Source organism: Patella vulgata, chromosome 5 (genome assembly GCF_932274485.2).
Source record: "Patella vulgata chromosome 5, xgPatVulg1.2, whole genome shotgun sequence".
NCBI lineage: Eukaryota > Metazoa > Mollusca > Gastropoda > Patellidae > Patella > Patella vulgata.
The window spans coordinates 794363-814808 of NC_065883.2; the positions used below are offsets into that span (position 1 = coordinate 794363).

Below are 20446 nucleotides of genomic sequence, written 5' to 3' on the forward strand. Positions count from 1 at the left end.
TTCCGGCTAAACAAACTGCAAAGAAGCACAAAGCCATTGAGAATTAAATCCATCAAGTTTACAGGCATTTATTACCACCTGGTTTAGATTTATTTATGTGACAGCGGAGCCCACGGAAACTACTTATAAATTTGTCAAAATGAAGTGAGAATTTCTTGTTGTTGTTGAATTATATCTGTTTAAATTTTGTGCTTCATTTTTCTTCTGACTTCTCTACTTTTATTTTTATTTGTTATTCCTGCCGAATCATGTGGCCAGTGTGTATGCTTGTTTGTGAAACAAAATGAACTGATTTGATTAAGGTCCAAATAAACGATTGAATTGGCTTGATTCTACGTGTTGTTTTGATAATTAGTGATGTCACAAAATGTACATGCTATATAGTGTAGTACTATCCGACTACACATCTTATATTAGTTTTTGGCCTGATCGTCTAATGGTGGGTTGGATGGCTCTGGACTGCTACTGTTGTGTCTCTCCTGTTATAGGACTTCACCATTGTGTTTTCACACGATATAGAAATCGAATAAGTAACAGGAACAATGATAGTTTTTCTTTCTATACATTTTTATGTCACAACAGTTACACAGTATTCGACATTACAATATTTAAAATTAACATCTCTTTCTCTCCAACCCCACTCCTGTAAAAGTCTAACCAGCGAGGCTAGATTCAGGAAACCATTACATCGTGAAATGGTCGTCTAAAGAACCCAGTGTGTGTCTGTTCTTCTAAAGAATCTGCATGATCTCTCCCAGTTATTCTAGCCCCGCTCTCTTATATAGCTGCCTATTCTTTTGTCTGTGTTATTTACGTAAACAACTGATAACAGCTAAATTCCAAATATGGAATGGACATCCACCCCAACCTGTATATCGACAGGATTTGTTACCTAATTTGGTTTAAGAAAAATGTAAAGACCAACATGTTCATTAATCTATAGCTTAGTTAACGTATCAAAATAACCAGCATATACTTTCTATATTTTTGGCTATGAAGTTAGAATCAATAATATGAAAGATAACAATATTGTTTAAGCCATCATATTTCCCCATTCCTTGCCTTTAGACCCCATGTCCTGTTATTGTCGCAATATTTCATAAACAATTTAATTTGCGTTTCAAAATAAAATTATACCATAGCTAATATTTTGGCAATGGAGAATAATTAATCAAGACCATAATATTATTTTACATATGTGTTCTTTAGCACAAATTCTTACCCTCCATATTACTACAATAGGCCGTGTTTGACATAGGCTACATCAATCATCATGATTCATTCATGTATCTTGTTTTTATCTCGCATTTAGCACGATATTTGGGTAGCACAATTTACCCCATATCTACCCAAATTCACCATTATTTCAACTTAGAAGACAATAATTTATATCCATATATGATAATATACCGTTATTTATGCCAAATTGTCATATTCAATTTAAAAACGTAACGTTTTTGTGTCAAAATTCCATCTCAAAATACGAACTATTTTGAGTGAGCAATGTGAATGATTTGGTAAATATCACTGTAACCCAGGTATTGTTTAATCTTGTGTATCTAGCATTAATTTCTTTCACATTCCTTTAATATCCAATCTTTTTTTAAAAATTTGTAAAAACTGTTTAAAATCATCATAAATTGTTTAATTTGTACTTCTGTCCAGTTTAAAGCTGACCATTCAATTTTGATAATGAGTGTCCAATTTACAAGTGTTTAATTTCTCAATCATTGTTAAAAAATAAACAACCCAATTGATTAATGATGTATAATGATTAATTTTTGAACAGTGATCAGGAAATTAAATACTTGTAAATTGGACACTCATTATCAAAATTAATCAGTACAAATTAGATGATTTTTGGTGATTTTAAACGATTTTTAAACAAAGATTTGATATTAAACGAATGTGATAGAAATTAGTGCTAGATACACAAGATTAAACAATACCTGGGTTACAGTGTATGCTGCCATGTTGAAACTTTTTGAAGCGATCGCTGAAGGATACATCACTGAGATTTAAAATGGTTGACGAAAGGCCGGCAAGTTTTACCAGTGATAATCGATGAATAAAGTTTTATACTGTGGGATTGAGATTGTCCAGACTTGAAAAAAGGAACGAAACAGGGTTCTTTTTCACGAAATTTTAACTAAGATAAAATCCAAATTTTAGTAATTTGATTGGTTAATATTAGATTGATTTTAGTGCTTAGCCAATCAAAATTGAAGTATCTACTGATTTTAGTGCTTAGCCAATCAAAATTGAAGTATCTACTAAAATTTGAATTTTATCTAGGCCCTGGAGCCCAGATGTTGTCCATTCTCAGTTTTGATTAAACTAATTGTTGGTTTATTTGTTTCAGATTGAATATTGATGGTTTATTGGTTTATTTTCCCTATGATTATATATATCCAGAACAATATCTTTATATGCTGGAGTTGAAGAAATCTATTGATGCTCAGGTAACTTGATTCAGTACCGTTTATTGGCCTACAATACAATCTGTATTCACTGGCCACTCAAGGGAGTTTTCTAGGACTGGGGTGACCTCTTAATACAATCTCAGTGTTTGTTAGTGCCGATATCCACAGTAAACATCGATGCATCGGTAAATTTGGCAGTTGCCATAACTCGTTATTGGAACAAAAATTCAAATCTCTGATATAAATTCTATAAACGCTTCATTTTGTACCCACATTAATACTAGTCCCATTGTTATGTATTTGATAATATTTATCCCCCTTTGTAAAAAAAAGTCCAAGAAATAAAACGGCAAGAAATAAACGTGGAAATAGGCGTCTGTTACAGATTATATGTAGGCCTATGTCAGGCATAGATTTAGGCTTTTCAAGGTGTAATCACTCTCTTGTCTATCATAGTCTTTCTTTTTTCCAGGGTCTTTATATTGCGGCACAAAATTACAAATTTTCCGGTACTAGTTCATTAGTGGTGGTGCTGTTGGATGGCCGAATGGTTAGCATGTGTGCGTTGTATCATAAAGCGGGGGGTTGGGTGGCTGAATGGTTAGCGTGCGCGCGCTGTATCATAAAGTCTGTCATTGAGTCGACTGGCGTGGTTTCAAATTCCCGGTTGTACGTGACAAGGAGTAGGGTCGCCTGTCCAACCTCGTGGGTTTTCTCCGGGTCCTCCGGTTTCCTCCCACTGCTAAAGACCCCAACGCACAAGCGAATTATTAAAAAATAAAATTAAACCATATGTTAGTCCCGAAATGACCTAGTTTGTGTCGAGTGGACGTTAAACCTCATTTCTCGCTCTCTCTCTGTATCATAAAGCCTGTCATTGAGACAGCTGGTGTGGTTTCGATTCCCTAGTTGTACGTGACAAGGAGTGGTGTTGCTTGTCCAACCTCGTGGGTTATCTCCGGGTCCTCTGGTTTCCTCCCACTGCTAAAGACCCCTTCTCTCTCATTAGTGGTGTTTTAACATATCGTTATTTCTAGGTTATAGGGAGCAGTATTTTATTCGGTACTGTAAAGGATTTACCCACGATGAATTTTATCATCAAAATTCCATTATACATGTATAACACAAATCAGCAAATTAATAACACTTTGACATGAAATTGGGGTCATGGACAGAAGAAACCTATTAATATTTACTGTCCGTTCCAGAGTTAACTCCCCTTTGGTGAAAACTTAACTAGAGACTATAGTTGTTAAAGGATTTTCTGACTGACTTTATGTATGTTGAAGTTTTTGTGTTGAATGATTTTTCTGACTTTAATCATTGTTGTATATAATTTCAGGGTCATTGTGCTCTGGAGATGCCTTCAGGAACAGGTAAAACGGTCTCACTGCTCTCCCTAGTTGTCGCTTACATGAAGGTAAGAGAACTAATCATAGTTAGGCCTAACTTTAGATGAATCTCAGGCCTATAGGGCTGACCTTAAAAATATCTTTGTTTCACCAAACCCGACCCACAATCGAGGAGATATTTTTAAGGTCAGCCTAGGATGATCACTGTGTAGTCATTCATAGATGACATGAAAACTTGAAACCATGTGAATAAATTAGTCCTGCGCTCAACAGATCACTTGGATTTTCATGAAGAGTTGACAAAAATCCAGGAAAAATCCTCTGTGTCCATTTCATACACACCTATAGAATATCAACACCTAGATAAGGTTTTTTGTGAATGTCAAAAGAGTTATAAAATCTACCGTGTGCTGTACGTATTTTATTCTCAGAATCACCAATGTGGGAAAAAAGAAATACTTCTGTCAATGTTGACTTGGTTAATTGAAGGAAACCATATTGGTAATTTATCTATTTAGCTCCCAAGTTTGTACAGTTTAGTGGGGTTGGATGGCTGAATGGTTAGCGTGTGCACGCAGTATCATAAAGTCTGTCATTGTCATTGAGTCAACTGGCGTGGTTTCGATTCCCCGGTTGTACGTGACAAGGAGCAGGGTCGCCTGTCCAACCTCATGTGTTTTCTCCGGGTCCTCCGGTTTCCTCCCAAGCGAATTATTGAAATAAAATTAAACCATATGTTAGTCCCGAAATGACCTAGTTTGTGTCGAGTGGACGTTAAACCCCATCTCTCTCTCTCTTGTACAGTTTAACGTTCAATTCCTTGGACGGTGATATCAAGACAATTACCCAGGTTTTACAGGTTACCTGTTTTGTACCAGCCATTTTCTTCATCTCTGATCAAGTTTCAAATGGTTTTTTTACACATACAAATTATAAATATCAATATCACTGTCAGTCAGACAAGACTGGGTAAGTAAAAACAAAACAACATCCCTATATATAAGATTATTGTTCTATTATTGCAGGCTAATCCATTGGAAGTCACTAAACTTATTTATTGTTCAAGAACAGTACCAGAACTCGAAAAGGTTGGTGCCTTTTATAAAATACTAAACTTCCCTCATAGCGAGAGAAAGAGAGAAATGGGGTTTAACGTCCATGCGATACAAACCAGGTCATTTCGGGACTAAAATATGTTTCAGTTTTATTTCATTAAATGGCTTGCGCGTACTGGTCTTTAGTAGTGGGGTGAATCCGGAGGACTCGGAGAAAACTCAAAAAGTTGGACAGGCAACCGTACTACCGGGGAATTGAAACTACACCAGTTGACTCAATGACAGACGTTATGATACAGAACACATCCAACCCACTGTATGAGATATCCGTCTTCATTAACCCAGGGGGATCACGTGGCAAAGTGAGTAAGACGCTGGCTCGCTAGCCTGGAGGTCGGGTGTTCGATCCCTGCATTGGCCTAGAAAGTTCATCCAGATTTTCTGGCATGGTTTCCCCCTGTCAGTGATGCAGGACGAAGGGCCTGATAAGGACAGCTGTCTAGTCGTTCGGATGGGACAAAAAACCGAGGTCCCGTGTACATATTGGCGTGCACGTAAAAGATCCCTTGGCAGTTGGAATTTGATATAAGAGTAGGCTGTAGCGCCGCTGCCCGGGCAAAATTTCCCTCATAGCACACTGTATGGCGTATGCCCGTCTTCATTAGCCCAGCGTAGGAGCAGAACAGTAGGACGTTAAACCCCATTTCATTTCATTTCATTTCATTAAACCAGTTTGTGCAGAAAAGTAGGACATTAAATCCCATTTCGTTATCATATCACATTCTGGTAAAAACCCATCTCTATACTTTTTAATCTTGTTTCTAAGTTTATGTCTTTGTCTTTTGGACTTCTGTAAGCCACCGTGGCTCAGCGATTAAAGGGGTGGCTCACTAAGTAGGAGGTCAGATGTTCAATCCTGGTTGTGGCTCAGAAAGTTCCTTGTACATGTTGATGTGCCGTGTGCACTTAAAAGAAAACTTGACTGTTGGAATTGAAGTGCTGCCTAGGCTTAATTTTCCTCTCATAGCTCACTGCTTGGTGTATGCCCCTCATCATTAGCCTGGTTGGTAAAGAAAGGAAGGAGATTATAATCCTGTATTGTTCCTTCATTTGTTTTTTTCAAGCTCAGAATGTAGGAATGAAATACCATTTCCTTTCTCTGTGAATCTCTGTATATGTATTGTTTGTTTATTTCTTCAGGTTGTAGAAGAATTAAGGAATTTGATGGCATTTTATGAGAAAGAAACTGGGCAGCCACAAGAAATATTAGGACTAGCTTTAAGTTCAAGAAAGAATTTGTGTGTACATCCCGAGGTAGATCTATTTATTTTTATTGTTTAGTGACATTTTGTCACACGATGAATCGACAGCATAAATGATGTTTTTAATTTCATGCCTGCCCACACTTCTGCACAGTATAAACAGACCAAGAAATAATGATTCAAAGGGGCATTATGGGAGATTAGATAAAGAGTTGACAGTTCTCGCTATAATAGTTACAAAATAGATAAAGTAAATAGAATATGCTGAAAATTTAACTCACATTGCTCCACTCTGAACCAAGATATAAGCTTTTGAATTTGAGGCTAGCCTCGATCTTCCTTACTAAATTCGGTACAATAAAAAAAAACTATTTAGCATTATGCCTGTCTTTATAAGCCCATTTGGTGCAGAAAAGTAGGACGTTAAACCCCATTTCACATAATTTATAATTTAGTTTGGTTTTATATTTATCCTTAGCTGACATTTACCAAATAGAACATAAAAACTGCTGTAGAATTGGATTTGATAACATTAAAATAATACATATTTAACATAATAACTGCTCTACAATCAGGTTTAATAATATTAAAGTACTACATATTTGAACCTTGAGTTAAATGTTAATAATTTGACTTGTATAAAACAAGCAATATTGAATGTATTGGCTGAAGTTTTGATTGATTACATGTATTTTTATAATAAATGTTTGTTGTTTTTTGTATTAGGTTAGTCAGAATAGAGATGGTAAAACTGTAGATGGACAATGTCATCAACTAACAGCTTCACACATTCGACAACGATATAAACATGATCCATCTATACCCATCTGTGATTTTTACGAGGTGAGCTCACTAACCAGGATTATTGATAATAAAATGGCGTTTAACGTTCTACTCTTCTACTCAGACCGGGCTATTGAAGACAGCAATACATTATATTGACTACTGTAGTCTCCTGTATACAAGATATGAAATGGGGTTTAATGTCCTACTGTTTTTTCTGACGACGGACATACCTCATGCAGTCTGTTATGAGAGAAATTTTGAACTGACACTAAGGCTTACTCTTATTCCAACTGCCAAGGTAGTGCACACGGTACCTCGGTTCTCCGTCCTATCTGAATGACTAAACGTTGTCCCTTGCCGGACCCTACATCTTGCATCACTGACAAGGTGGAACCATGCCAGAAAATTACGATGAATTTTCTCGACCCACTCAGGGATCAGTGTTACGGCCTACTCTTATATTTTGTGTTAATAATATTTCTGGGTTTTTTTCTCAGGAATTTGATGCTCATGGTAGAGACACGCCATTACCTGCTGGTATTTATAGTTTAGTAAGTAATCCATAACTACCTCCGTCTATATCAACACCTCCATAACTACCTTCGTCTATATCAACACCTCCATAACTACCTTCGTCTATATCAACACCTCCATAACTACCTCTGTCTATATCAACACCTCCATAACTACCTCTGTCTATATCAACACCTCCATAACTACCTCTGTCTATATCAACACCTCCATAACTACCTTCGTCTATATCAACACCTCCATAACTACCTTCGTCTATATCAACACCTCCATAACTACCTCCGTCTATATGAAGTAGATAACACATTAACTGCCGTTTTGATTTCTATATCAAATAACAAATTTAGAAATAGGTTGTTAACTGACATACACATCGACACACAATCTATAAAAATTATCGCCAGGTATCAACCGCTGCTTACCTTGTACAGGTAAAATTCAGTGCATGTGGTTATTGGAGCTTAAAATCAACCTTACTTAAGAACTTTACAGAAGGTTGTTATTGGGGATAGTTACATCTAAACATTAATATTACCTCATTATCAGTCTTACTTAAGAACTTTACAGAAGGTTGTTATGGGGGATAGTTACCTTAAAACATCAATAGTTGCTATGGGTGATAGTTACATCTAAACATCAATAGTTGCTATAGGGAATAGTCACCTTAAAACATCAATAGTTGCTATAGGAGATATAGATGTGTAATTATAATCTTTGAGTGGCATTGCAATCACTATACACACAACGGGCAACACTATACACCTCAAAAATCTCAAAAATCCTGAAGAAACACCGAAAAATACTGAAACAACACCGATAAGTAATGGAAGAATAATTTTTGACACTAAATACCAGAAAAATCTGAAAAAACCTAAATACTGAAAAAAATTACAGCTGCACACAACATTTTGACAAGATTTCCAGTATATAAATAATAATAACCAGTGAAATCTTGTTGAAACATGGTGTGTGTATAATATAGAGATTGTTATACATAGAACTGTGTTGTGTTATAGGTGTTTTATCTGTATGTTTGGCGCTTTGAGGATGCATATGTGTATGGAAATTTGCGAATTATAAATATACACTATTATTATTATTATTATAATTATAGTCCAATAGTTTTATACAATTGAATTCTTAAATTAATTTGATTTACCCAATGAAAGGTAAAACTAAGACATCGATAATGTTTTAAATTTACAGGATGATCTTAAAGAATATGGTAGATTAAAGAATTTCTGTCCTTATTTTCTTGCTAGATATGCCGTAAGTAAAATGTTTTACCTTTGAAACTTCATGTATAGTTTTCGATAATGAACTTTAGTAATTTGTTTAGTTGAAACTTTTGGGCATGATAACTTTGATTCTGATTGAGTGAGAGTGGTGAAACTTGGTATATAGTTTCATTTCCATCAAGACCTTGACTAATTTCGATAATGGGCATTTTCTGCTCAAGTTTAATCAAGCAGACTAATAAGCTATTTGGTTGTTTGATTACCAGAAGATGATCGAATTATATATCTTTGAAAGATAAGAAAATGATGATCAAGTAAGTTATATATCTTTGAAAGATAAGAATGTTTATTTTAGAATATTTATGTATATTTCAGCTCCTCCATGCTAATGTTATAATATATAGTTATTATTATCTACTTGATCCTAAAATCGCTGAACAGGTGTCAAAAGAATTAGCGAAGAAATCTGTGGTTGTATTTGATGAGGCACATAATATAGGTATGTTCTACTTACAACACATGCCAAATATAACACGTTAATGACCTCTCTCTTCCTAGCATGCGAAGCCCAGACTCTTGTTAGCCCGTGTGGTGCAGAAATGTAGGATGTTACACCACATTGCATTTCATGAGGTGGCCATGCCAAATGTAGAATACTAATGACCTCTTCCTTCTGGCATGCAAAGCCCAAGACCATTTTGTAGCCTGTTTGGTGCCGAAGAATAGGACGTTAAATGTTTCCCAGACTATCATTGTGACAGATTAAGTCTGTTTGTGAAATTAATTACCAGCCATAACTATGATATTATAGATCGAATAGAGACGGGCATCTACCTTACAGGGGATATTTTGCCATGGCAGCCGCGTAGTATACTTCTTTTTTTGCTAATTCTTCCTATCTGAACAACGAGATGCTTTTCCTTGTGAGACCCTCCGTCTTGCATCACTGACAAAGAGAAACAAGGCTGGATAGTCCTGGGCCCTGTTTCTTGAAATCTTGACTAAAGATAAAATCCAAATTTTAGTAGATACTTCAATTTTGATTGGCTAAGCACTAAAATCAATCTAATATTATCCAATCAAATTACGAAAATTTGGATTTTATCTTAGTTAAAATTTCGTGAAACAGGCCTTGAGGAAATCTTCTCAGCCAACTATAGGATTGAGCCCAAAAACTCCTGGTTAAGACGCTAACCAGCTAGCAATATTCTCACCAACATACTGTGGCTCCTGCATGGAAGGATGTTATAAGATTATTACGACTAAATCCAGGTGAAAATGGAATTTAATGTTTTTATGGTATTTTGACTTCAGATAATGTGTGTATTGAGTCAATGAGTGTTAAAATGTCTAAAAGAACTCTAGAAAGATGTTCAGCAAATATTGAAACTTTAGACAGACATATAAAAAGGTAAGAGAGGGGGGATGGGTTGGAAATATTAAAGAGACGAGGGTATGCAAATAAACATTTTTTTTAGCATTCAAAACCCATAATTTGACAAAGCTGCAGACAACTCGCAATATCAAATCAATTGAATGGATCCATTGGCCACTCATTAACGTCCACTGTGTTGTACCATCCCGAATCTGTAAAGATATTTGGTTCACTCAAAATAAAAATAATCAGATTAAAACAAATCCTATTTCGTTTCGTTTTTATAGTTCAAAATTTCGTTTTACTTGTCTTTACTACACTAGGACCTGGAAGAGTTGTTATCATTGACATGTTCTGGATGATGTAATCTATTAGCCAATGAAACAGTCTGTTACGGCAAGTTCTTGGCCTTTTGATGCATGGAACTGTGGGTAAACCACTAGAAACGTCAACGCTGATTGATTAATCAATGTCTTGACGTCATAAGGTCAAAAGCCGCTTGTTTGACCCCTGATGTGAACTCCCACTAAAACTTGTCAGATCTTCATGTAGTGTAGACCATCGGAAGTATAAAAAAAACGAAACGAAATATAGATCTGTATTTTAATCAGATTGCAATGAAAACAAACTAGAAGTAAAATAGAGAAAACCTTAGCAATGACGACAAGAATGATACAATATAATTGACGCAACAAGTGTTGACTGGTTATCTGCTGAATGCCGTTTCCTAAAGGTCATTTTCAGCCAGTTAGAACGTCAGTAATAAGAATGATAATTTGGAATGAGTTAGTCTAAGAAAGTAGTAGAATAATGCAAGCTACTTCATTACCCTAGTTTTCGCCACACATCATGTAGGTAGAGAATTTCTGTATTAAACAGAACACCTTTCTTAGAACTAAAATAAACCCTATAGTATTATACTACAAGAATGACACAATATAATTGATGCGACAGGTGTTGACTGGTCATCTGCTGAATGCCGTTTCCTGATGATCATGGTCTGCCAGTTAGATCGTCAGTAATATTCAAGCCTGGAAATAAGGCACCTGTCACTGTCAATGTCAGGCACAGATTCAGGTTTTGTCATTCACTAAACCTCTGGTGCCTGTCATTTTGTCCGGCACTGATTTGTCTTTTTTATTGATATTATTAATACATGTCCAGCACTAAGTTGAAAATGTCAGGTACAATTTAATTAGTGCCTGACATTTTGTCATGTACATGTAAAACCGTTATATCCAGGCCTGGGTAATAAGGGTGATATGTTTTCTGTTCTCCAGAGTTAAAGATGGTGATGAGAAGAAGTTAAGAGAAGAATATCATAGAATGGTTGAAGGTTTACGTGAAGCTAACGAACAAAGAGAAACGGATGTTATACTTGCTAATCCAGGTAAATATATATAAATCAAGAGAAATTGATGTTATACTTGCTAATCCAGGTAAAATAATAATAAATCATTTAATTATTTCATATAAAATTAATAATTCTCTGGTGACACACTTGACAAGGCTGTATTGAAAAGATAAAACTTGATAAGACTGTATTAAAAACAAAAATCTCTACACTATTGAACTAAAATGAAATGAAATGAAATGGAGTTTAACGTCCTACTTTTCTGCTCCTAACCTGGGTTAATGAAGACGGGCATACGCCATACAGTGTGCTATGAGGGAAATTTTGCCCGGACAGCGGCACTACGGCCTACTCTTATATCGAATTCCAACTGCCAAGGGATCTTTTACGTGCACGCCAATGTGTACACAGGACCTCGGTTTTTCGTCCCATCCGAACGACTAGACAGCTTTCCTTGTCAGCCCCTCCGTCCTGATTGAACTAAAAACAAATAACTCTACTTGACTGTATTGAGAACAGCAAAATGTTCAATTGTCCAACTTGGTTTTAATGTCCTCTCATTATTATTGTTGGAGGATGGGATTGGTTGGCCGAATGGTTAGCGCGTGCATATTGTATCATAAGGTCTGTCATTGAGTCACCTGGCGTGATTTTGATTCCCCGGTTGTACGTGACAAGGAGTAGGGTCGCCTGTCCAACCTCGTGGGCTTTCTCTGGGTGCTCCGGTTTCCTCCCACCGCTATAGACCACTACGCGTAAGCTAATTATTGAAATAAAAGTGAACCATATATTGGTCCCGAAATGACCTAGCTTGCGTCCAGTCCAGTCGATGTTAAACCATCTCTCTCTCTCTCTCTCTCTCTCTCTCTCTCTCTCTCTCTCATTATTGTAAATGTTCTGGGTTTTATTTTCAGTTTTACCAGATGAAATCCTACAAGGTATGAGTTTACTTTTTTAAAACAAACATTTTAAAGTAGGCCTAATTAACAACTTATTTAGAACAAACATTTTAAAGTAGGCCTAATTAACAACTTTTGAACCTCAGGAAACAAAATCTGTTGTTATTCCAAATTTCAAGTTAACACATGGATAACCAAGTCTACCAATCCCAAATAACATAAAATAGCTTTGAATATCATGTCCATAGAAACAACATACATAAGGTGGCACTGGTTTGTTTATTTTTTCTGGGGATCACGTGGCTAAGTGGGTAAGATGCTAGCTCGCTAGCCTGGAGGTCGGGTGTTCGATCCCTGCATTGGCGAGAAAGTTCATCCAGATTTTCCGGCGTGGTTCTCCCTTGTCAGTGATGCAGGACGGAGGGGCTGACAAGGAAAGCTGTCTAGTCATTCGGATGGGACGAAAAACCGAGGTCCCGTGTACACATTGGCGTTCACGTAAAAGACCCCTTGACAGTTGGAATTCGATATAAGAGTAGGCCGTAGTGCCGCTGTCCGGGCAAAATTTCCCTCATAGCACACTGTATGGTGTATGCCCGTCTTCATTAGCCCAGGTTAGGAGCAGAACAGTAGGACGTTAAAATCCATTTCATTTCATTTATTTTTTCTGCAATGGATGCCTAATGGTGTTTTGCGTAATTTTCATGAGATGTTTATAAATACATGCTCTGCACAGAACTGTGGGTAAAACCCAAGAAAGGTCAACGCTGATTGATTAATCGATGTCTAACATCACAGGGTCAAAAGCGACTCGTACGACCCCTGACGCAATCTCCCAGTACAACTGGTCAGATCTTCATGTAGTGTAGGCCATCAAAAGTATAAAAAAAATGAAATGAAATATAGATCTGTATTTAAATCCGATTGGTTTAGAAAATTAAAATGTCTCTAAATGTTGATAAATGGACAACATGAGAGTTTTCACTGTCTTTAAAGTAGCTAAGTCCGTAACTCAATATCATCCAAAATCTTCGACATTGAAAACACACATTTTTTTGCAATTTAAATCAGCATTGGTGTTGTGGTCTTACCTGGAAAAGATGGGCTTCTGATATCCAATATTTAAGACAAAATAGACATTTTACCATCGGTACACGAATCGTGTACCATAATGCGTTTCAGTACCATTTGTAACAAGGTGCTCAAAGAATGAGGCTAGACATATTCCACAAGTCATGTCAAACGGTGATGCCATATTCTTATTTTGAGAGCATGCGCAAAATATACTATCGGTGTTGACTGGAATAACCAGACGCTAGAAACTGTCTTTCGGTTGAGACTTCTGCTGTATTTCGCCGAACAGAACTGATGACAATTCCCAGTAAAACGGAAACGATTGAATGTATAACATTTTATATAAATTCATATTACATTATTATATGTGTTGCGACCCATTTGTGCCAATTTCTAGGCCCAAAATATTAGCGATTTAGCTCCTTTAAGTTTTTTTCAAGTAATTAAATTTTTCAACTTCAGAGGCTGTCCCAGGCACCATCCGAAATGCAGAACATTTTGTCAGTTTCATGAAGCGATTTTTAGAATATATGAAATCTAGACTACGGGTTCAACATGTGGTTTCTGAATCACCTCCGTCATTTCTGAAAGACTGCGCTCAAAAAATATGTATAGATAGAAAACCATTGAGGTAGGGTCATGTTTTTATTTTATTCATTAATTACATTATTTTTAGTGGTGAATATTGTGTTGTAGAAGAACATGTAAATATTATTATTATTGTTCGATTTATATAGCGCTTCATTACACATCAGTGTTTCTAAGCGCATTCACGACAGCGCAAAAACATTTTTAAAATAAATATGTTTTTAAGTTAGTCTTAAAGCTGTTGATGGAAGAGAACTATCGAAGAGTTTTTGGAAGATATATATTCAACAAGAAAAAACAATGCATAAACAATTTTATACAAAATGTGTTTAATTTTGTATAATTATAAACATATTCAAAAAGGAGACTTGTAATTAATTCGGATGGAATGAAAAAACAGATTTCCAGGGAAAACATTGGCATAAACGTAAAAGAACTTTTCAAGTTGGTATTTGAAATAAGAGTAAGCTTGGCAAAATTGCCCTCATAGCACACTGTATAGCATATACCCAGCCACCTTCATTATCCCAGTCGGCACAAAACAGTAGAACTTTAAACACCTTTCATTCTTTTCACTTCTTCAGATTTTGTGCGGAGAGATTAGCGTCGTTGATGAGAACATTAGAACTAACAGACTTACATGATTTTTCAGCTCTGACTTTACTCGTTAACTTTGCTACATTAGTCAGTACATACGCTAAAGGTAATGTTTATAATACTACAAGTATTTCAGTTTTTTATGTTGACATTTGAATGTGGTTGTATTTGCCATTGGTCTGTTCCATCCATTGTCCACAATTTCTTGTGAACACTCTACAGATGACATTTAGCATCGGATCTTTTTTAAAATATATACTGTTGACATTGGTCTTATCAATTACTTATAGAGTTATGGCCCTTGAAGAAAATAGGTAGAAATTCTTAAAACCTGATAAAATTCTCTCCCCTTCATTTTACTTGAACCATAGAAACTTTAAAAACACCATATGTTAGTCTTAAACATATGGCATGAATGAGATGATAAACTGCTGTGTTTATTGACTGAAGTATTGAGTTGGTGAGACATTGAGGCACTGTGTTTATTGACTGTTTGACCAGTCTTTTAGCCGCTGTATTTGTAGACGAGTCATTCAACCACTGTTTGTTAACTGGTTGATGAGATATTCAACCAATGTGTTTGTTGACTGATTGACAAGTCATTCAACCGCTGTTTGTTGACTGGTTGACAAGGTGTTGTTGACAGGTTGATGTTGACTGGTTGACAAGATGTTGTTGACTGGTTGACATGATGTTGTTGATTGGTTGATGAGATGTTGTTGACTGGTTGACGAGATGTTGACTGGTTGATGGGATGTTGTTGACTGGTTGATGGGATGTTGTTGACAGGTTGACACGATGTTGTTGACAGGTTGACGAAATGTTGAACCATTGTTTGTTAATTGAAGTATTTAGTTGACAAGGCGTTAAATGTGTTTTTCTTTATTTCAGGTTTTATGTTAATAATTGAACCGTTTGATGATAGAACACCAACCATATCAAATCCTGTGCTATATTTTAGTTGTATGGATGCTTCTATTGCCATTAAACCTGTCTTTGATAGATTTCAAACAGTTGTTATTACATCTGGTGTAAGTTCTTTTATCAGAACACCTGATATCACTTATTGACATCTAGAACGACGTTTCCCAATCCAGAGTCCGCAAATTCAAAGGGTATTCGTGAAAAAAACAACCGCCAGTCACCTACTTACATCTAGAACAACATTTCCCAATCCAGGGTCCGCAAATTCAAAGGGTATTCGTGAAAAAAACAACAGCCAGTCACTTACTTACATCTAGAACGACGTTTCCCAATCCAGGGTCCGCAAATTCAAAGGGTATTCGTGAAAAAAACAACAGCCAGTCACTTACTTACATCTAGAACGGCGTTTCCCAATCCAGGGTCCGCAAATTCAAAGGGTATTCGTGAAAAAAACAACAGCCAGTCACTTACTTACATCTAGAACAACGTTTCCCAATCCAGAGTCCACAAATTCAAAGGGTATTCGTGAAAAAAACAACAGCCAGTCACTTACTTACATCTAGAACAACGTTTCCCAATCCAGGGTCTGCAAAGTCAAAGGGTATTCGTGAAAAAAATCAATAGCCAACTTGTTGGTATTCCGACACCAAATCGTGATGGAGATCATCTTCGGTTGATGTTCCGAATTTTTGAGGGGGGTTGGATGGCCGAATGTTTAGCACGAGCGCGCTGTCTGTCATTCGATTCCCCGGTTGTACGTGACAATAAAAATGAACCCTGTGTTAGTCCTGAAATGACCTAGTTTGTGTTGAGTGGACGTTAAACCCCATTTCTCTCTCTCTCAATTTTTAACAAAGTTTTGAGTTAATAGAAATCTAACTGAACAGAGTAAACCCAGATGTGGGAGGTCCTTGGAGATTTATATTAAAAATACATTATGTAAGATTTAGATAAAGAGCTAGCCATTCTTGCTATAATAGGTCGAAAATAGATAATGTAAAATGAATAATTTTAAAATTTCATTAAAATTACTCTATTGCGAGCGAAGATATTAGCCTTTGAAGGTTTGACAAGACGTGTGCAATAATTTCAACCACCATACTGGTTGTTCGAAGCTAAGTCTCGCTCCTCCATTTTTAGCTTAAATCAAAATATGGCCGAACTGTTCTAATCTATTTAATATCAGAGAAATCTGATGCCATCGAGAGTTGGTTGTGGCCTGGATAAATTAATGTCTAATTAATATTTAAGATAACATTTCAGGCCTAAAGAAAGACCTGCAATATGCAGATTTAGCTCTTGCATAATGTATGTTTAATGTCTAATTAATAATTTAGAAAACATTTCAGGCCTGAAGAAAGACCTGCAATAGGCAGATTTAGCTCTTGCATAATGTATGTTTAAGTTTCCAAGTAGATTCCCATCCTAGCGAGAAATTGAAGGTAAATCACCACTACCAACAATGATTTATTGACATACATGTTGTATAATTTAATTTTAAATATGTTTTCCTTGCAGACTCTTTCTCCATTAGATATGTATCCCAAGATTCTTGATTTCCGTCCAGTTACTATGGCAACCTTTACAATGACTCTAGCCAGAATTTGTATATGTCCTATGGTAAGATAAACAATTACAAGTTTTTCAAATCAACAAGGAAATCAATTTGCCTGTTTTGACTAGTGCTGGGTATTGCCACTGTAGTCACGATATGATATTTATATCACGATTTACAACCAGGTCAATATTTACCAAGAAAACAACAGGATAAATGAATAATTAATTGATATTTTTAGTCCTGCCGATGTTTTATATCAAGATATTAATGTATTATAGATTGTTAGTAAAGGTAATGATCAAGTTGCTATGTCATCAAAATTTGAAGTTCGAGAAGATGTAGGTTAGTATTTATATCAATGATGGCGTCTTCAGGGTGGTCTAGGCATTTAACGCATGCAATCATTAGGTCTGTTGTTGAGTCAAGTGGCGTGGTTTCAAGGAGTAGGATAGCGTCTCAAACTTCGTGGGTTTTCTCCGGGTCCTCTGGTTTCCTCTCACATGTTAGTCCCGAAATGGCCTAGTTTGTGTGTTGAGTGGACGTTAAACGACTTGAAATAACTTCAGAAGATTAAACTTTACCAGAGATAGAATTATTTTATAAAGAGACATTTTATTGTGTTTTGATGTCGCCAAGCTGTAAATATTTTGAGACAAATTAATTATTTTAATTAAAACAAAATATGCAAAATTTCTTGTTGACAGCTCGGATGTTTGTTTTGTTGCCTGGCAACCTATGTTTTATATAAGGTAAATCATTATTATCATGAAGCCCAATGTGCATATTGGATTCGTCAAAACTGGATTTGTGTAAAGCATTTAAGATAATCTGCCCTGTGTTTATACTTTTAAAGATATTATTTTTGTTATTAGCTGTGATAAGAAACTACGGAACTTTACTGGTAGATATGTGTGGAACAGTACCCGATGGAATTGTTTGTTTCTTCACAAGTTACGTTTATATGGTTCGTATATTTTAATTCAAAATCTTTGTTGTAAAATCTAAGGCTCTAAGGCCAAATGAAAAAAATATTCTGGTTTGCAAATAATTTGGCGTAACTTAAAAACACAAATTACCACAGGTAAATATTTTACCCTGGTGACAGGAAGTAAATCGATGAAATTTTTTAATGAATCCAAATATGTGCAGTAGGCTCATATATCAAGTACGCAACCCTGATAAATGTAACTTACAATCGTAAATTTTAGTTGATAATCATACATTCCTACAAACAAATTGATGAGAAAAATTAAGTACATTGAAATGTGATATTTATGAGAAGTCATCAGATTTTTGGCAAGAATTTTCTGACAACCAAAATAGTTTTTCGTATTGGCCTGAATTTAATTTCAATACTTTAATTGTGAACATGTCACAAGATGAAATGAAATGAAATGAAATGGGGTTTAACGTCCTACTGTTTTGCTCCGAACTGGGCTAATGAAGACAGGCATATGCCATACAAGGTGCTATGAGGGAAATTTTGCCCGGACAGTGGCACTACGGCCTACTCTTATATCGAATTCCAACTGTCAAGGAATCTTTTACGTGCACGGCAATGTGTACGGTTTTTCGTCCCACCCAAACGACTAGACGGCTGTTCCTTGTCAGCATTCCTTCCTGCATCACTGACAAGGGTAACCACGCCGGAAAATCTGGATGAACTTTTCGGCCAATGCAGGGATCGAACACCCGACCTCCAGGCTAGCGAGCCAGCATCCTACCCATATAGCCACCGTGATCCCCCATGTCACAAGCCAGTGAGTAGGAAAATAGTAGCTGTTTATCTATAAGTAGTTTATTTATCTTTCGAGTTACTAAATGCCTCTTAAAGAATATCTCGTGATGTGTTCACAATTAAAGTATTGAAATTAAATTTAGGCCAATACGAAAAACTATTTTGGTTGTCAGACAATCCTTGTCAAAACTCTGATGACTTGTAGATGTGACTAGATTTTGATAGTTTGTTACGTTTGTTTTATATTGTTTCAGGAAAATATTGTGGCCTCTTGGTATGAACAAGTAAGTAACAAAATTATTAAAGTAGAATTAATTCAGCTCAAGTTGTAACCTTTTGAAAGATTAAACGTCAGTGTTTGTATGAGAATGAGTTACGTGTGTAATGTGAGATAGAAGAATTCTGCATACTCTATTTATAAAACTCCATATGTCAAGGGTTATTTTATTTGCATTCTTCACACAGAGGACTATCTACTCTACATCGATAATAAATCTCTGCCCTATTATGGCCACCATATACTGTTTTGTAATGCGGTCCTACTTCTGTTTACATCCGTTATACACAAAAAGACTAATTTAACCTTTTCAATTTTATTAAAGACTAGCAGAATGCTCGGCTTCGCTCGGGGGTCATAACTCCGAAACCGGAAGTGGTAGACTAACGCCACCTGGCCTATGTTACTCCCCGGTCCGAGCTACCCCTGTACCCCAAATTTCAGACTCGGGGCAGACCTAGTGTAGCCGCCAACCCCGAACAGACAGACAAACAAACAAACAGACAGACAAACGACAGTCACAAATATTAGTATAGATAGATGCATTATGTAAGATTTAGATAAAGAGCTGACATTCTTGCTATAATAGTTCGAAAGTAGATGATGTAAAATGAATAATTTGAAAATTTCATTCAAATTACTCTATTGCGAAGATATTAGCCTTTGAAGGTTTGACAGACGTGTGCAATAATTTCAATCACCGTACTGGTTGATCGAAGCTAAGTCTCGGTCCTCCATATTTGATTAAATCAAAGTATCGCTGAACCATTCTAATCTATTTAATATCAGAGAAATCTGATGCCATCGAGAGTTGATTAAGGCCTGGATCAGTTAATTAATGTCTAATTAATACTTTAGAAAACATTTCAGGCCTAAAGAAAGACCTGCAATCGGCAGATTTAGATCTTGCATAATGTATGTTTAAATGTAAGCAGAATATATATACCTCTCAAAATTCTCGATGTAGCCGATACTTATTATTTTCGACTAAAATCGTCAATTTGGGACTTAAAATGTTGGTCAGTTAGCTTAGTGTCTGTTTTGAACAGTGTATACAGGTGGACCTTGGTGTTACATATCATCCAACCATCGAGACGGTGCTTTCCTTGTTTGTCCATGTAGGTGCAGGGGGGTTGGATGGCTGAATGGTTAGCGTGCGCGCGCTGTATCATAAAGTCTGTCATTGAGTCAACTGGCGTGGTTTCGAATCCCCGGTTGTACGTGGCAAGGAGTAGGGTCGCCTGTCCAACCTCGTGGGTTTTCTCCGGGTCCTCCGGTTTCCTCCCACTGCTAAAGACCCCTACGCGCAAGCGAATTATTGAAATAAAATTAAAACCATATGTTAGTCCCGAAATGACCTAGTTTGTGTCGAGTGGACGTTAACCACATTTCTCTCTCTCTCTCCATGTAGGTGC

The 20446-nt window shown here is 36.3% G+C and overlaps 1 protein-coding gene across 1 annotated transcript; it reads left to right on the forward strand.

Annotated features, from left to right (window-relative positions):
* The first annotated feature begins 1 nt into the window (after position 1).
* On the forward strand, positions 2-17995 carry LOC126822193 (general transcription and DNA repair factor IIH helicase subunit XPD). The gene is made up of 18 exons (XM_056100877.1): positions 2-144; positions 2363-2462; positions 3766-3843; positions 4801-4863; positions 6031-6144; positions 6819-6935; positions 7376-7429; positions 8616-8678; positions 9023-9146; positions 9962-10058; positions 11303-11412; positions 12291-12314; positions 13812-13980; positions 14522-14640; positions 15426-15565; positions 16977-17078; positions 17295-17358; positions 17889-17995. Exons 1-18 carry the CDS (start codon positions 140-142, stop codon positions 17993-17995), a joined length of 1650 nt encoding a protein of 549 aa, XP_055956852.1. The 5' UTR covers positions 2-139.
* The last annotated feature ends 2451 nt before the right edge of the window (positions 17996-20446 follow it).

Bases quoted from the DNA above. Each gene is read 5' to 3' on its own strand.
- LOC126822193 (XM_056100877.1), top strand. The intron at 10,059-11,302 runs GTAAGAGAGGGG...TCTGTTCTCCAG, and splicing joins TTAGACAGACATATAAAAAG to AGTTAAAGATGGTGATGAGA. The intron at 17,079-17,294 runs GTAAGATAAACA...AATGTATTATAG, and splicing joins GAATTTGTATATGTCCTATG to ATTGTTAGTAAAGGTAATGA.